Source organism: Perna viridis, chromosome 7, assembly GCF_037379345.1.
Source record: "Perna viridis isolate PV_CMFRI_1.1 ecotype Kerala chromosome 7, ASM3737934v1, whole genome shotgun sequence".
Taxonomy (NCBI): Eukaryota; Metazoa; Mollusca; class Bivalvia; order Mytilida; family Mytilidae; genus Perna; species Perna viridis.
The window spans coordinates 26,046,978-26,062,735 of NC_142451.1; the positions used below are offsets into that span (position 1 = coordinate 26,046,978).

At 35.1% G+C, this 15,758-nt stretch overlaps 1 protein-coding gene across 1 annotated transcript; it reads right to left on the reverse strand.

The window, feature by feature from the left end:
* Nucleotides 1–1,936: 1,936 nt before the first annotated feature.
* On the reverse strand, nt 1,937–5,614 carry LOC148612016 (uncharacterized). Its single transcript, XM_088593094.1, has 3 exons — nt 5,497–5,614; nt 4,144–4,203; nt 1,937–3,619 (listed from the first exon to the last, which is right to left on the reverse strand). The coding sequence occupies exons 2-3, from the start codon at nt 4,193–4,195 to the stop codon at nt 2,067–2,069; spliced, it is 1,605 nt and encodes a 534-aa protein (XP_088449220.1). The 5' UTR covers nt 4,196–4,203; nt 5,497–5,614; the 3' UTR covers nt 1,937–2,066.
* Nucleotides 5,615–15,758: the final 10,144 nt, after the last annotated feature.

Sequence of the window (15,758 nt, forward strand, 5' to 3'; positions counted from 1 at the left end):
AAACAACACACATCTTTCATCTTCAATATATAATTAAGTTATTTTTACAAATGAAGAACATCAGCTGAAGAACATACAATTGATAAGAGCACGATAATTGAATTGTACTGACCGTTTTCAGTGTTAATATTTTTTTTCTATTTCTCTTGATAAAAAGGTCTTGAAATCTTTAATAATTGATGACAGTCATACGGTTCTACGGCGTAGATATGGTTATCGAGGCTTTTCTTCTATTGTTTACTTTGTCGTTCCTCGTTTTCTGTTTCTAGTTCATCTGCAACACACGTGTGATAGCCCGGTAAGTTATCATCATCGACCAAGTTCTCTTTGTCAATAAAACAAAGAAATCTTTGATTAAAACCTGTGAATAGGAACCGATGGAACTAACCAATCAGAGCTGAGATCGGGAATGATTTAATTTATTTAAAAACAAAAAGCACATGGTAAAAAATACAGAAAGTAATACGGACGATTAAAAAATTGAATTGAATATCGGCAAGAAATACCGAAGCGTCAGCAGTGGGATATGAAATTGATATGGTGAAGAGGCGGATCCAGACACTTTGAAAAGTGGGGTGCCAGCCGTGGTTCCTCTGAAAAAGGGGGGATATAGGACATTATTTACCGTATTTTGTCAATTCAACAAATGAAAATGACAATTATTCCAATAGAAAGGAGGGGTGCGAACTCCCTACCCCCCTTCCTGAATCCGCAACTGAAGAACATATCTGTTTTATGGAAGAACAGCCCATATCTTACGGCCTTTTTCTACTCACTTGAAATCCGTTACTGGCCTCTGAATAAGTAAAAAACAAACTTTAAGACCCAAACGAAAGATTAAGTGTAGCTTTCTGTGAAATATTTACAAGAACCATGTTATCTTCGTCTATACGCTCGTTTCCCGTTTTGTTTTTAACAAGTTAGAAAAACCTTGGAAACGACAATAGGGCCTGGGAATTGTATAGTATCAGCGACTTCCTTGGTCATGGATATGAATACATTAAAGTAGTTCAGACAGATTACCGAAAGAAATAAAACAGAAGGTAAAAGGTAAATCATTACGAAAACGATCGGTCAAATGACCATGTTCACAGGTAGGGTAGGCGCGGAATCAACCATGCTGAGTTGGTCATCGTTGCCTCCTGTATAAAGAAACCTATGACGAAAGAATAGGTGGGCAGTGGACTTTCAAGTGGACAGTTAAGCGCCGTCACAATACAACTTTTTAGCGCCGTTTACCTGTATGGATTTACCATTATACATGTACAATATTGATCTTGAACGAACACCCCAGCCTTGAAGTCTTCCCATACATAACTATACATGTAGTACTGGCATGTACGCATGGTGACACTATTTTCAAGAAATATCCAAAACATAAAAATCTGGCAAGGTCCCACATGGACCTGACATTGGTTGAAGCAAAGAATTAAAATCCAAACCACCAGCTACATTTAGATGAGAAACATCGATCTCCTCACTCCACAATAGAGACAAAACAAGGGAAAAACGAGTTTTTTATACACTTTTATAAAAGTTACGTCTGTGGTGATGTTACAAGGGACTATTATACATGTGTTTTCGGACCATGTTGACTTGTAAATTATGAGTTATCAGATTTAAATTGAAAATAGACATGCAAACTTTAGTGCTTCATACCGTTTAATCATTTCAATATTTTGAATGATTAAAAATGAATAATAAAACGTGTATATATTATTTACTATTTTTACCGGCACTAAAAAGTCTTATGCATATTTGAAATGGGGCTAAAAGGCTAAAAAAAAATCCGACGCTAAAAGTTATATAAGGCGAAGCTAAAATGTCCACTTTGTCGGCGCTAAAAAGTCCAATCAAAGCGCTAAAATGTCCATCGCCGAAATAAGTAATCTTGTGATAGATTTAATTCGGCTAGAACTTCCAATAACCCCAAACACTTGTTAGTTTATATCTCACATGGTCAAACCTTTTATTATTAATGCGTTAATTTAAAAGCACTAAAAAGCTACAAGGTACAAGGAAGACGCCATTGTACATTCTATCCTGTTTTTAAGTTCATTTCTTTCCTACTTCATATGCCATATCAGGTGGGCGTTGAAATCTACATTATTTTCTGACTCGATTCCACAAAGGTGACAAATAAGCGGTTTAAATGGATTAATATGCAACGTTTTGTGAACAAGAAACATACTGTATTCTCTGAATATTATTTTACAGTGTTTGCATTCGTGTATTTTTCCTGCCATTTCCATATCGCAGAATAGTTGGTCAGTCTCTGTCAATGGAACTGTTTGAGTTCCACTTTCCTCGGTAACAATTATAGACATACTTTGATTGATTGGTTGTGAATTGTTATTGTTTCTACCTATCTGATTTCCTTGTTCAAAATAACTGTTAGTAAACGTCCCATAGCCAAATATATCGTTATCTAGAGGTTCTTTCTTTATGCCCTTTTCGGTTGACCTGACAAGGCCTGTGGGATATATCTGGTCTCTATCTTCGTATGGTCCTGATTGGCTCGTTGCAAAAGGGTTTCCTTCGTGCAAAGTACGACCAAGAAATTCAATATCGTATTCTTCGCTTTCGTTGATATCGTCAAATTGATTAAGCGATTTTGCTCCGTCCGATACTTTGTAATGACTTTCATCGGATGGTGAATTATTTGGGGACGTCCGGTGGTCAATGCTGTTGATGAAGCTGCAACCACCCGCTAACTGACTTTTGACTTGATGCATTGTTAAACAGCTTAGAGATCTGAAAATCATACCACACTGTTTACAGTGGTGAGTTTCTGATTTATCATGGCATTTTTCATGTAAATTTCGGCGTCGGCCCGAGGCAAATGACTGGTTGCAGTAACGACATTTATATGGTTTCTCACCAGTATGTGAGCGAACGTGTATCCTCAAGTCATAAGCAGTGAAGTATGACTTGTTACACACCATGCACTGAAATTGTTTCTGTCCATTGTGAAACATCATGTGCTTCTTCAAAACAGTTTCCAAACTGAATGATCGACCACAAACTTCACATGAGTATGGCCTATCGCCCATGTGTGTGCGAAGGTGAGCTCGTAGATTAGTCATTTCTTTGAAATTTTTACCACAATGCTCACATTCATGCGTCCTATTTTTGTTGCGGGAATGTGTACGTTCATGTTTTCTACAACTCCCTTGGCTATTAAAGCGCTTTCCACAAACACAGCAGGAGAACGGTTTTTCTCCGGTATGAATTCTCTCGTGTTCTTTCCTATAAAAAGAACGTGTAAACACTTTACCACAATACCGGCACTGTAGAGGGTTTGGGCACTGAGGAACTTCTAAGAGATCGCCATTCTCAACTGTTTGTTGATTGTCGTCCACCGTGTTGTCATCGATGGTGTTGTCGTCGACGGTGTTGTCATCATTTTCACCTTCACTATTCTCAGCTATTTGTTCCGTATCAACTGATGTTTTCTCTCCATTTTCGCCGACAACTTCGTCAGAAGTGTCAAATGAACGCTCTTCAGGTTTTAAGGCGGCGATCACGATTGACGAAGGTTCGTTTGAACTATCGATTTCGTCTTCATGTTCTCCCTGTTCTGCTTGGTCTTGTTGTATGTCACTCTCCATCGTAGGAGCTGTGAATACCAGAGAAGATAAATCTTTAAAAATGTGTTTTGATGATGACAGTTCCTATTGCATTTCATTTTATTTACTAAAATGTAACTATTTGTATTTGCAGGTAATTCTGTTGTTGCCTTAATTCTAGAAAAGTGCATTATACTTTTTTATACTTGAACCGTGAAACCGGGTTTGGACGCAGACAAAAAAAAGACACAAAAACGACTAACTGCTTGTGACACGTAGTCTACGATCACCGAATGTGGGTTCAGAATGTTTAATTTCAAACTGTGAATTTTCCCATTTTGAGTGGAAAACTGGTCGCCACTGTAACCAGGTGACACACAGTATCTTGTTCTTTTGCCGTTTTTTTGTTGTTTTCGTGTGTGTATTTTGTTTTTGTTTTGTTTGTTTTTCTCTTTTATTTTGTATAGTTGAACTATTAGTCGACATGTTGATCGTAATAAAATAATAATTACTGCCATAAACATGTACACTTTATATCTGTCTGATTAATGTTGATGAGTGTACTATTACCCACCGATAGTATTTCTTCGTTTGTGTTTGGAGAGAAATTTTGTTTTCTTCCTCATGCAGACTTCTGAAAAAAAAAACATTTTGATTATGATCATTTTCTTATCATTTTTTTTTAACAGAGCTCATTATAATGATTCAGTGTAGTTTGTATATATTTAAGTGTCTAACCACCTATTCAGTTATGAATTATGAACCATTAACAATTACGAAATAATATAGTAACATAGGTTTACCATATTGGGTTAGTTATTGGTCTAAGACTAGCCATATTGGACCGAAGCATAGCCTATAAATGAATTATACCTTTATTGAAGAAAAAAACAGTCCAGTATGTCATATTGTATAATCCAACATGGACTTCAACGAAGCAAAGTATATTTACATAATTAAATACAAGGCATGTTCAGTTTTTACATTTGAATGGAAAAATGACGATACAAAATTTCGTATAATCTTTATCGATTCATGGAACCTTTAGCGTTTATTTGACTTTACTGACTCTATTGCTTGACAATTGTTAAACGGGTGATTAAAGGAACCAACTGAAAAATAGAAAGAGAGAAGAGCAAAAATGTTTTTGTTCATTGTTTTTGTTTGTTTATTTTTGTTTGTTTTTGTTTGTTTTTGTTTTGTCTTTTTTGTTTTGTTTTTTTTGCTTTAGAAAAGTCCGTTCAACCTTAAGTGAAATTCGAAGTCGTTCGTTGGCATTGACAATCAATTGTATATTTGTTTTAGACAATTTGCAAGTATTCAGAGCAGCAATATATTGTATTATTGACTAACGATTATTAGCCTAAATATGATCAAAACTTCAAATACAATACAAAATACAAAAGTGCGCCAATACGGGATTTAGCCGTCCAATACGGCTTTTACCTGGTCAATACGTCATATTGGCATGCTTAAAATCCATATTGACCTAGGCCAATATGACGTATTGGACTAGGTAGTCAATAAAGGTACGCCGCAGTCCAATATGGCTTTTCTTGGACCAATTACTAAGCCAATATGGAAAACCTTATGCAATAATGCTATAGTATTATACTGTTGATGAGCTATGTAGAATTTTCTTTCGGTTTAAATCAACTATAACTCTAGCTGAACGACCGTCGATACAAATCTCAAAAGAATTTCCGTCTAAATGCTACAATTAAGCACTGTGCAATGAAGTTAGGACATTCTTTATCGGTCTACATAGAAATGCTGCAATCAAGTAAGGGCGCTCTATGTCTGCTAATATGCTAATTGTCATGCATAGTGTTAACCTCAAGCCTAGGAACTAGTTCTCTACATCCATCTTAATACCCTTGTTTATTTGATTTGGTAACAAAGCCGTATAAAAAGTCATATTACTTACCGGTCACGATAAATAATTCCTACACTCCAAATTCTGCAAGTCTGATCGATTCTATTTACTGGAACTTGACAGCTAAATATAGGAACAGAATGCCAGATATACCAGCTACCAGACAAACTATCGTCTGCTAACACGTCAGATTATTCGCAGATGTTTTCAATAACTTGCTGATTATCTGGAATGTCTGGAGTGTCTGGCGATCGATTGATTACGCAGAATATACTGTTATGTACAACTAGCTTTGCTAGGGGGTCGTGCAAGACAGTTTGGCGGGATGATTCAGTATTTATTCGTTGAATGGTATGAAATATGCCTGTAACCAGGCGTTTATGAGAACTTTTTTGACAGTGCGTTACATTCAGACATCATTTTCATCAATTTTATATGTATCTTTTAGTTTCAAACCAAACAAATGTAAATTATACTTAGACAAACTAGGTTAACCATAGTAAAAGATCAAACAATGTTCATATTATATTGTGGAAGAAACCGAAATTTCTTACCAAAACAGTTCTTGATATAAAAAATACCAATCATATAGTTAACTAACATGAATATAACATGGTCCAATTTAAATGCCTATAGTTTCAAATAAATATTTCTGACCCATACAGTAAAATCCACAGAATTATTTTTTATTAGATAAATCCAATTGACATTGAATAGACAAATATTTTCTTTTTTTTTATTTCTTTAGAACACGACACAAAGCTTTGATAGCTTTATAAACGTAAATATATTTGTTTTATTGCCTTCTCAGACAATAACTTAAGCACAAGTCGACGGATCTCAATGAAACCGTGCCACAATGAAGGTTTTATTCAACAAAAGAAAGATTGGACTTGATTTAGTGGTTATGGCTCCAACAGTTTTTAAAATTATTAAAAAATCAATGATTATTATAAAATTTGTATCTCTTGATTATCTTTTAAAGTTTTAAATTCTTTACTGTTATTTGACATAGGGAATTTTGTCGTAGATTCAAAGAGTAATCAAGGGAACCAAGGTTATAGCGGTAATCAAAAGATTAGATTTTGGACCCTATTTTCTAGTGAGTCATTTCAGGGTTCAAAATTTAACTATGCTTTACTTTATAACTGAACTGTTGAAACTATGCCGGGTCTGACTAAATATACTAAAATTTGTTTAATTTTGGGCCTTGTTTTCCACTTAATATACACTGCGGTCCAAAGAAAACTAGGGTTTCTCTGATATGACTTGTTTAACCCCGTGCCAGGCTTTTTTCCGACGTTCGGTATAGTTTTGCTTTTTACGCTTTGACCTTAAAGACGCTCTTTACCAACAAAAATTTACCAACAAAATTCCCCCATATTTCAAAGACAAATACATACCAATTATTTCATATTCCTATACTTCACCCATCGCATCCAAAATTTTCAATTATGAAAGGCTATTGCAGAACCTCGAGATTGAGGACTTCAAGGCTAAACCACCTGACTGTTCCTGCAAAACCTCTCCATTCAAATATGGTCCTTCTGGTCACGTCGTTACGGGAGATTTAACCATTATTGAAAACGAATCTCTGCGTAATATCCTCTCTAAAGGTCCCAAGTACCGTGAACCACGCTCCATAAATTGGAATTATAACTTTAAAGTTCTTATGGATGTCGTCGAGGACTATGCAAGAAAATGGATAAAACGAGAACAAGAAGACATTGATTCTCTGTCAGAGTGGTTAAAGGCCGTAAGGTCTTTAATTTTGAAACGAATGAAAGTTTTAAGTAGGTCAATGAGTGCCAAGGCTACATCAGTTTTCAAAGACCCCGATGTAGCAACATTGTCTACTATACATGACAAGTATGTTGTCGTACCAGCAGACAACGCCCAAAACAACATTGTTTTTTCCTGCAAAACGTTTTATATCCAATGTTTATTATCAGAGGTAGACGTAGAAAATAATAGCAGTGATAAGACCTATACTGCTACCACTCTCTCCAAAGAAGAGATTGTGGAAAACCATAAATCTGTGCTATCCTCTTTTGGTCTCTCTACCAAGGACGGTGATTGTGATTTACCGTCTATGTACTGGATTCCTAAACTTCACAAGAATCCATACAAACAACGTTTCATAGCTGGATCTGCAAAATGTACCACCAAACCTCTTTCAAAACTGTTAACTTCTATACTCACAACTGTCAAAGAGGGTCTGCAGTCCTACCACAACACCTGTTACTCCCGTAGTGGTAATAATTCAATGTGGATCCTGAAAAATTCGAAAGATCTTTTGGAGACAATAAGTTCGAGACTATTATCTGAATATAATAGCATTAAAACCTATGATTTTTCAACACTGTATACTACTATTCCCCATACTCAGTTAAAATCCCGACTAAAAACATTATACATCGTTGTTTTTCCAAAAAAGATGGTACACCTAGATACAAATATATAGTTCTTGGTAGAGATTCCTCATACTTTGTAAGAAATAATTCCAAATCTTCTTCCAAAAATACAGAGGAGGATGTTTACAATTTTTAATCGACAACATATTTGTACAGTGTGGTGGACGTGTTTTTCAACAAACGGTCGGCATTCCAATGGGTACAAATTGTGCTCCTTTACTTGCTGACCTATTCCTTCACTCTTATGAGGCTGACTTTATAGCTGATCTGATCAGAAAGAAATAATATCGTTTGGCTAGATCCTTTAATCTCAGTTTCCGCTATATAGATGACGTATTATCTTTAAACACTCCTAATTTCGAATATTTGATACATCGCATCTACCCAAAAGAACTTGAGATAAAGGATACTACAGACACTGTGAAGTCAGCCTCATATCTTGACATACACTTAGAAATCGATGGTAAAGGAAAACTGTTGACCAAACTTTACGACAAACGTGATGACTTTTCATTCAGAATTGTCAACTTTCCTTTCATCTGTGGCAACATCCCTTCGGCTCCTGCGTATGGAGTGTTCATATCACAACTCATACGTTATGCCAGAGCTTGCCCAAACTACGCAGACGCGCTAGAACTCTAACGAATAGGCTTCTTGAACAGGGTTATGTTGCTACAAGATTGAAGTCATCACTACAGAAATTTTATGGTCGTCATCATGAACTCGTGGATCGTTATGGTGTATCCATCGGCACCATGAAAATGATTTATTCAACGGGTCATAGTTTTCCTTTCCTCGTTTGTCTACCCCGGACTTGACTTTTTATGAGCAATTCGGCGGGTGTTTCTAGAAAAGCAGGGGACGCTTACCCTATCGGTGCACCTGGTCCATGCTCCTAGTTTTTAGTGGAGTCCGAGTTGCTCATTTACTTTTGTTACTTTGTATGTATGATTTTAGTTACTTTATGTTCTTTGTTGTGTATGTCTGTTTTCCATGTCTGGTCTTTGTCCCTGGAATACATTCTTTTGATTACCGCTATAACCTTGGTTCCCTTGATTACTCCTTCCATGGAACGCAAGTCACCTGATCAAAATGCTATTTCCCGATTGGCCAAATACTGATAACTTAGTGGCGTCCGAAAAAAAATCTGTATCGGAGATTGAAATTGTGTGCCATTTGTTAATTCCTGATGAAAATTAAAAGTAAAAAGAACCAATTTTACTGTGTCGGCTATCTTTATATATATATATATATATATATATATATATATATATATATATATAAAATACTACTTGTTTAATTTGACTTCATGTTTAAACTGACCCATATAATAATTTAAATTGAAATAAATAATGATTAAATAAATTTACAAAAATGTATTTAATTCGTATCTGATTGTTGTATGCTTCATCGAGAATGCTTGTAGCGATTACTTAAGTTGTTTGAAGAAGGATTGATTTCAATGTTTCAGTAATTTCACGTGTACAATGTACAATTAAGCAGTTCAAAATTAAGTTGGTTGACCACATGACCATATGCCAGCATAAACTGGTCCAAATTTTGCAATGCAAGCACAATAAATTTGTTTAAAATGTAAAAAAATATCATTATATTCAATTTCTTATTGATTCCAATCCAAATTATAAACCCCGAGGTGAAGTCGAGCGGTTTATAAGACATAAAGCATAGGAGAATATTATTTGACTAAATTATTACACAATTACCTCTCTGAGATATTCGATGTCTCCAGATATCTAACAGTAAAAAATAAAATAATCGGTTCATTTAAAATAGGCAAAATTAAAGTTTGTAAAGTATTGGAAAATTATGTAATAAAGAGAAAGGTTTAACGATTCATCGCTATTCAGTGAAATTAATTATCGAGTGATACTCGGCGCAACCTTATGACAAGGGGAAGAAGATGAACGGAGACACATCACAGTGTTCTGTACCTTCATGAATCAGTTAGATATGCGTCTTAAGTGTAAGTGTTTGTAAGAATCAGGCAAAGTGGGAAACATCAGAATCATGCATGTAAAAAACCCACCGATCTGACAATGTAATATCACTCAAGGATACTTTCACTATTTGAAAAGGCCATTATTTGATCCCTGCACCACTGGCTTTGCGCAGAAATTTTTCAGTAGAATCGTAGAAACATGAGGTTTTTGATAGAGTTATTTGCCCTTGAAATGTTCATTTTCAGTGCATTTCAATGAAATTATTACTCAGTTTACCAACATGATATGGAAAATCTCGTCTGTTTTCCTTGATTCTCATGGTGCATCTAGTCAAATTAAACTATCAAAATGGTGTTTTTTTTATACCATGTTTCACATACTACCTGATTCTTACAGAGACTGACATTTGATAGTCAACAAGAAGAATGGATACATCTTGGAAATTTAGAAGACCCATTAACACATCGATTTAGGTAGCCACTAGCATAAAAAATGTAAGATTCTTTATCAATATTAGCATGATTTAGACTTAAAGAGAAAAATAAGAGAAATAAGTGCCATTTGTTTATGCAATGGAAAAGCAGGTTTGTAGTTGGTAAAAACAAAGTCAGATCAGGGAGTAGAATAGAAGTGTTAGTGAAATGACCATGGCAAAGGAAAAAAAACAATTTAACCAAGTGCTACAAAGAGCAAAGGTGCATGAACTGAACAAAGCGCATTAAAAGAACTTATAGTTGTCAATAAGGAAAAAATCACCAGAGATCAACACAGAATGAAAAGCCAAAATGAGCCTACAGTAAAAATTAATATGTTGGAAATCAAATTGATGAAGTAATGTCAGTTTCATAGACTAACTGTACTACACAAGAGTTTACAAGAACTGTCAAAACATCACATGATATATCATAGTGCTACAGGAAAGAAACAAGTTATCAGTTGAGTGGTTAAAATCAAATAACTGTTAAGTTTCAAGGCAGGAAGAATCTAAAGAATTAAAAAAAAACAATTACAATAATACCACTTCTCGTCGTTTAGAAAGATTTGTCTAGCAAACTAGGCAAAACGAAATATAACATATATGCTTGATAAATACAAAAGTACCAACTATATGTATTGCAAATATCGATATGCTGTACACGTGTTTCGAAGAGAAACCCCTCAACAGCGCCATTAGATCTTAAATTAAAAGATCAGTTGTATACAAGAAGAACTCAAAACCAGATCTATAGAAATAGGATGCCAAATCCATCACCGAGGAATTCTACCATGTGCAATACAAGAAATGAAGCCTCAGTGTTTTAGGTATTGTAAAATTTGTTATACTGAAAATTTGAATAAATATTACAAATAGAATCTGATATAATTCAGTGCCAGACATGTCTGACTATGATAACAAATTAACTGGCATCTCAATACCGAACTTAGAAGTATAAATATGATTGGTATATGTATTTTTATATGCAGAAAGAATGAGTATCTGGATACAAGGCAATCTGAATGTGTTAAAACCCGAAAACCATTACGTAAGCGTACAACTCAACCTTGTGGATCTAACCGCGATGGAAATATCATTAATATCACTAAGACAAGTAAGTCTCACTGGTCAAGACGAGTGAAATGATAAAGCATACATCACTATTTTAACAACTACCTTTGCAAACTACATACCTACCTGGTGAAGACTTAAAGAAATCAGAACTACAAGAATTATCAAGTCAGTGATACTATTTTCCGTGGCAACGACATTTATAGTAAAACTAGTGGAGAAGACCAGCAAAGCTGGCAATATTCAGCAACCACCATAACAGTCAACAGATGCAAGAAATAGAAAAGCCAGGTTCATAAAAAATCGTGGAAAAAAAGTTCAGTAATTTCAAAAAAAAAAATTATCAGAATGAAACAACAAGAGGTGTCGACAGATGTTGGGAATTGACGTCCAGAAGATAAAATTACTACTTCAATCAGTATACGAAAACAATTCATTTTCAGATGTAACATGCTTTCCGAGTGGATAAAAAAATTGACCATCATCCCATAGACACATTTTGTAATGTGACTGTGACGTCATGATCATCTACCGTTTTTGCTGATTTATTCCTTAAATATGGATACTAAAATTAAATTAAAAGGTATGACTGTTATTCTTTTCGTTCTATTTGAAATAACCTGATAGGCTGGAAAATATAACAGTCATTCATTGATCATACCAATTTATGAAAAAAAAAGCAATTAAATTATACGCCTTCGATTTATCGAGACTTAAAAAATGCCATGTTGGAATTATGACTTACTGTTTGACATTTGAATTCCTCTATTTTCCTTAAGGAGGTTAGGACCATGGGCAAGTCCTCTCCACATTTTCTCTGTCCTGGGCCGATTTTGTTGCCTCTGTCCACGTCCTTTATCCGAAACTATCCCTCTCTCTTACCACTGTTCTCCGACAGGTTTCTTTTGGTCTACTTCTTTTTTCTCTTCCCTTTGGTGTCCATGTCAGAACAATTATCGGATGTGTGTTGTTGTCCATCCCCAGAAATATGGCAATTTCCATGTATCTTGATTTAAAAACTGATGGTTTTAACTTTTGCCTTTTTCTGCAGATTCTTGTTCGTGATCTTTTGGGGGAAGGATATTCTGAATATTTTTATCTTCAGACATTTGTGTTGAAAGTGTTTGATAGTTTCTCATCCCGTCGTATGTGAGGATGAATATTTCGTTGGATTTAAAGAATTTTATCTTGGTCTTTCAGTTTCTTTATCTGCTGCTCCATACCGTACCTAGCTTGTAGAAGACTGTTTTTGTATGTCCAAGTTCTCCAGATGTCCACACACATTTATGCTCTTCTTGCATGTCCTAGTCTTCTCCAGGTGTCATCGTTTATGCCTCCTGTATTGCTGACAGTTGCTCCTTGTAGCTGAAGTTGTTGACATCTTCCATCTTCTTTCCCATGACTATAAAGTGTTGATCATTTTTTACTTTTATACTAAGAGTGTTTTGTTTTTGCAACATTATAGTTCTGTCCTGTCGATGCTGCATGTCTGTTAAGACAGTCATTTTACTTTTCCCTGCATCTGATCTTTTGTCTTGAGAGTAGCGCAATGTGATCTGCGAAGTCCAAATCGACTATACTCGGCGTCACATAAATAACATACTGTTAAAATTTGAATAAAAATATTTTCTACGACTTTATTGACACCTACCGTCGTTTAAATTGTCTTAAATGACTTGCTCATTCGTTTAGCCAAACGGCTTCTCCCTAAACATTGAATCGTTAAATTCCGGTCAGATTTTAATTCTATGTGCCAATATTTACATTGTAAAAAGTCGGCCATGTTTACAGTGATCGGGTTGCTAGGAGATGTTGTTTACGTTTAAATGGTTTGTCCAAAAACCGAAGAACCCAGAATGCATTTCGGCGTTATTTCGGATATCTCGGATTTATTTTACGCGAACAACGTACAATACCGAGAAGTTAATCAAGCAGACGATTGTCACCGGAGTTCGACGGGAACTTACGAACTTTGTTTGTAAACAAATCGTCCCGTAGAAACCAACATGGCGGATATTAGTATGGGATTTTCCCGTAAGGATTTGTTACGCATGATTTAAGCTAAAAGCGACTTGTTCAGGGAGAAGCCGTTTGGCTAAACGAATGAGCAAGTCATTTAAGACAATTTAAACGAGGTAGGTCTCAATAAAGTCGTAGAAAATATTTTTATTCAAATTTTAACAGTATGTTATTTATGTGACGCCGAGTATAATATTGTTGTTATTTTGTGTTATTTTCAGTTGTGGTTTGTCTAGTTATCCAATCAATTATGAGAAGAAGCAAACAACCTGACATGTAACACCCTTGTTTAACTCCTGATTTTATGTCAAAACATTCATATATGTCTGTGTCATCATCAACAGAACATCTGTTGTTCTCATTCATGATTTCGATCCATCAAAGCAATAAGTTTATCTGGGATGCCGTATGCTTTCAGAATCTTCCACAACGTATATCGATGTACACGGTCAAAAGCTTTCGCAAAGGCGACAAAGTATACTTGCATAATTGCGTTCCATTCAATGACCTGCTCAGATGATGTTTTGAAGAACAAATAATTGCCCTTTCACTCCTCTTTCATCTCTAAAAACAGTCTGCTTATCCCGAAGTTTTTTTGTAAACTACTGAAACTATTCTTCCAATCATTGGGGACTTTTCCTGTGCTATATATTGTCTGAAAAAAGCTAGTATAGTTCTTTTACAGTTGTTTTTATGTCTGTTGTTAGCATTTCTATTGTGATGTTGTCAACCCCAGATGTTTTTTCATCTTTTTTTCTTTTAAACTACCTTCTATTTCAACTACAAACGTAGGGTTGGAGTAAATATCAAGTTCTACCTGGTTTTCGGTTATCAGTGATGGTTGTAAAGGATCTAGACTTTTCAGAACATCACTGAGGTGCTCTTACTATCTAGATCTAATTTCCCCTTCTTTTACCTTCTTTGCCTTATATGACTCCTTTTCAATGGTAACGGGGTCATATACCCGGATTTCTGTCTGAAGACATGAGAGGCTATAATTATCAAGGAAGACTAACGTACTCGGCTTTTCCTTTTTGGCAACACGCTGCCATTTGATGGTGAGGTTGAAAGCGAAAGTGGCAAGTTCAAACACCACAACACGCACACTATACGCATGGCACAGTAATTTGGTAGACATACTGGGATTATAACCTATTGTGTGGTCACTATACTGGTTTGAAACTGTATTGCATAATGAATATGGACAAACAGCAAGTTGCACAATACCGAAATTTGCAATATATATGTAGGATTGGTATTTTTTTTTTTTGCATTTAAATGGGAAAAGAAAAATAAAATCCTACAGATTCTATAACTCGTATTTTTGTATATCCCAATATAGGTACTTTTCGTTGGTCAGTATCACGACCTGTATTATTTACCCTGTATCGCATATCCCCATATCGCACCCCTTTCAGAACTCGTTCTTTATTATCTGGCGTCTCTCAGGTGTTACTTTCAGGAGCAGAAGACACTTGAATTAACGGCAATGAATCTTTAATGTGAAGATAATTATAAATGAGGGACTATCAGCAATTCACATCGGTACAGTAAGTATTCTTATTATTCAGTATTAAAACCGTGGTTAACGTGGTTATGCCTCAAAGTGTTAATGAATTTAGGGTCTAATGGGCAAAAAGAAAAAAAAAAGAATTATCACGATGTACATACAATAGCTTGATTAATTGTGAATACATGTCTTTAAAATTGTACCATAAAGTGTCATACCACAAAAGAAAGTCTGGAAATGATTTTGGAGGTTGGGACTCAAACCATTTCGAAATTAACGGCATAAGAAGGTCTCACGGTGCCCAAACAATATCTTGATTATTTGTGAATGAATTTCTTTGAATTTATACAACAAGGTGTCATACCACAATTGGAAGGCTGGGATTGCTTTTAGAGTAATCAAGGAAACCAAGGTTATAGCGGTAATCAAAAGAATTTAATCCAGGGACAAAGACCAGATATGGAAAACAGACATACACAACAAAGAACATAAAGTAACTAAAACCATACATCCAAAGCAACAAAAGTAAATGAGCAACTCGGACTCAGGAGTTGCGACTCATATCGTTTAGGAATTAAAGGCCTAAAAGGGGTAAAAAACATTTTCATAATGTCTGTACAATAATTTGATTTATATGAATATATTTGTTTGCAATGTTCCACAGTGTGTCATACTACAGAAGCAAACTTTCATCATAACTGGACAATAACCTGACATTAAGGGGATGAATCTCTTTAAAATTGTACCATAGGATGCAATAACACTAAAGTAAGGCTGAAATTGATTTTTGGGGTTATAATTTAACAGTTTATTAATAAAATGATTATCAAAAGAGCCAGAAACAAGCATTTTATTATGTTGGA

Excerpts from the sequence above, each read along its gene's own strand:
- LOC148612016 (XM_088593094.1), bottom strand. The coding sequence starts at position 4,195 with ATGAGGAAGAAAACAAAATTTCTCTCCAAACACAAACGAAGAAATACT. Across the intron at positions 3,620-4,143 it reads CAAACGAAGAAATACTATCG|CTCCTACGATGGAGAGTGAC; the intron begins GTGGGTAATAGT and ends TGGTATTCACAG.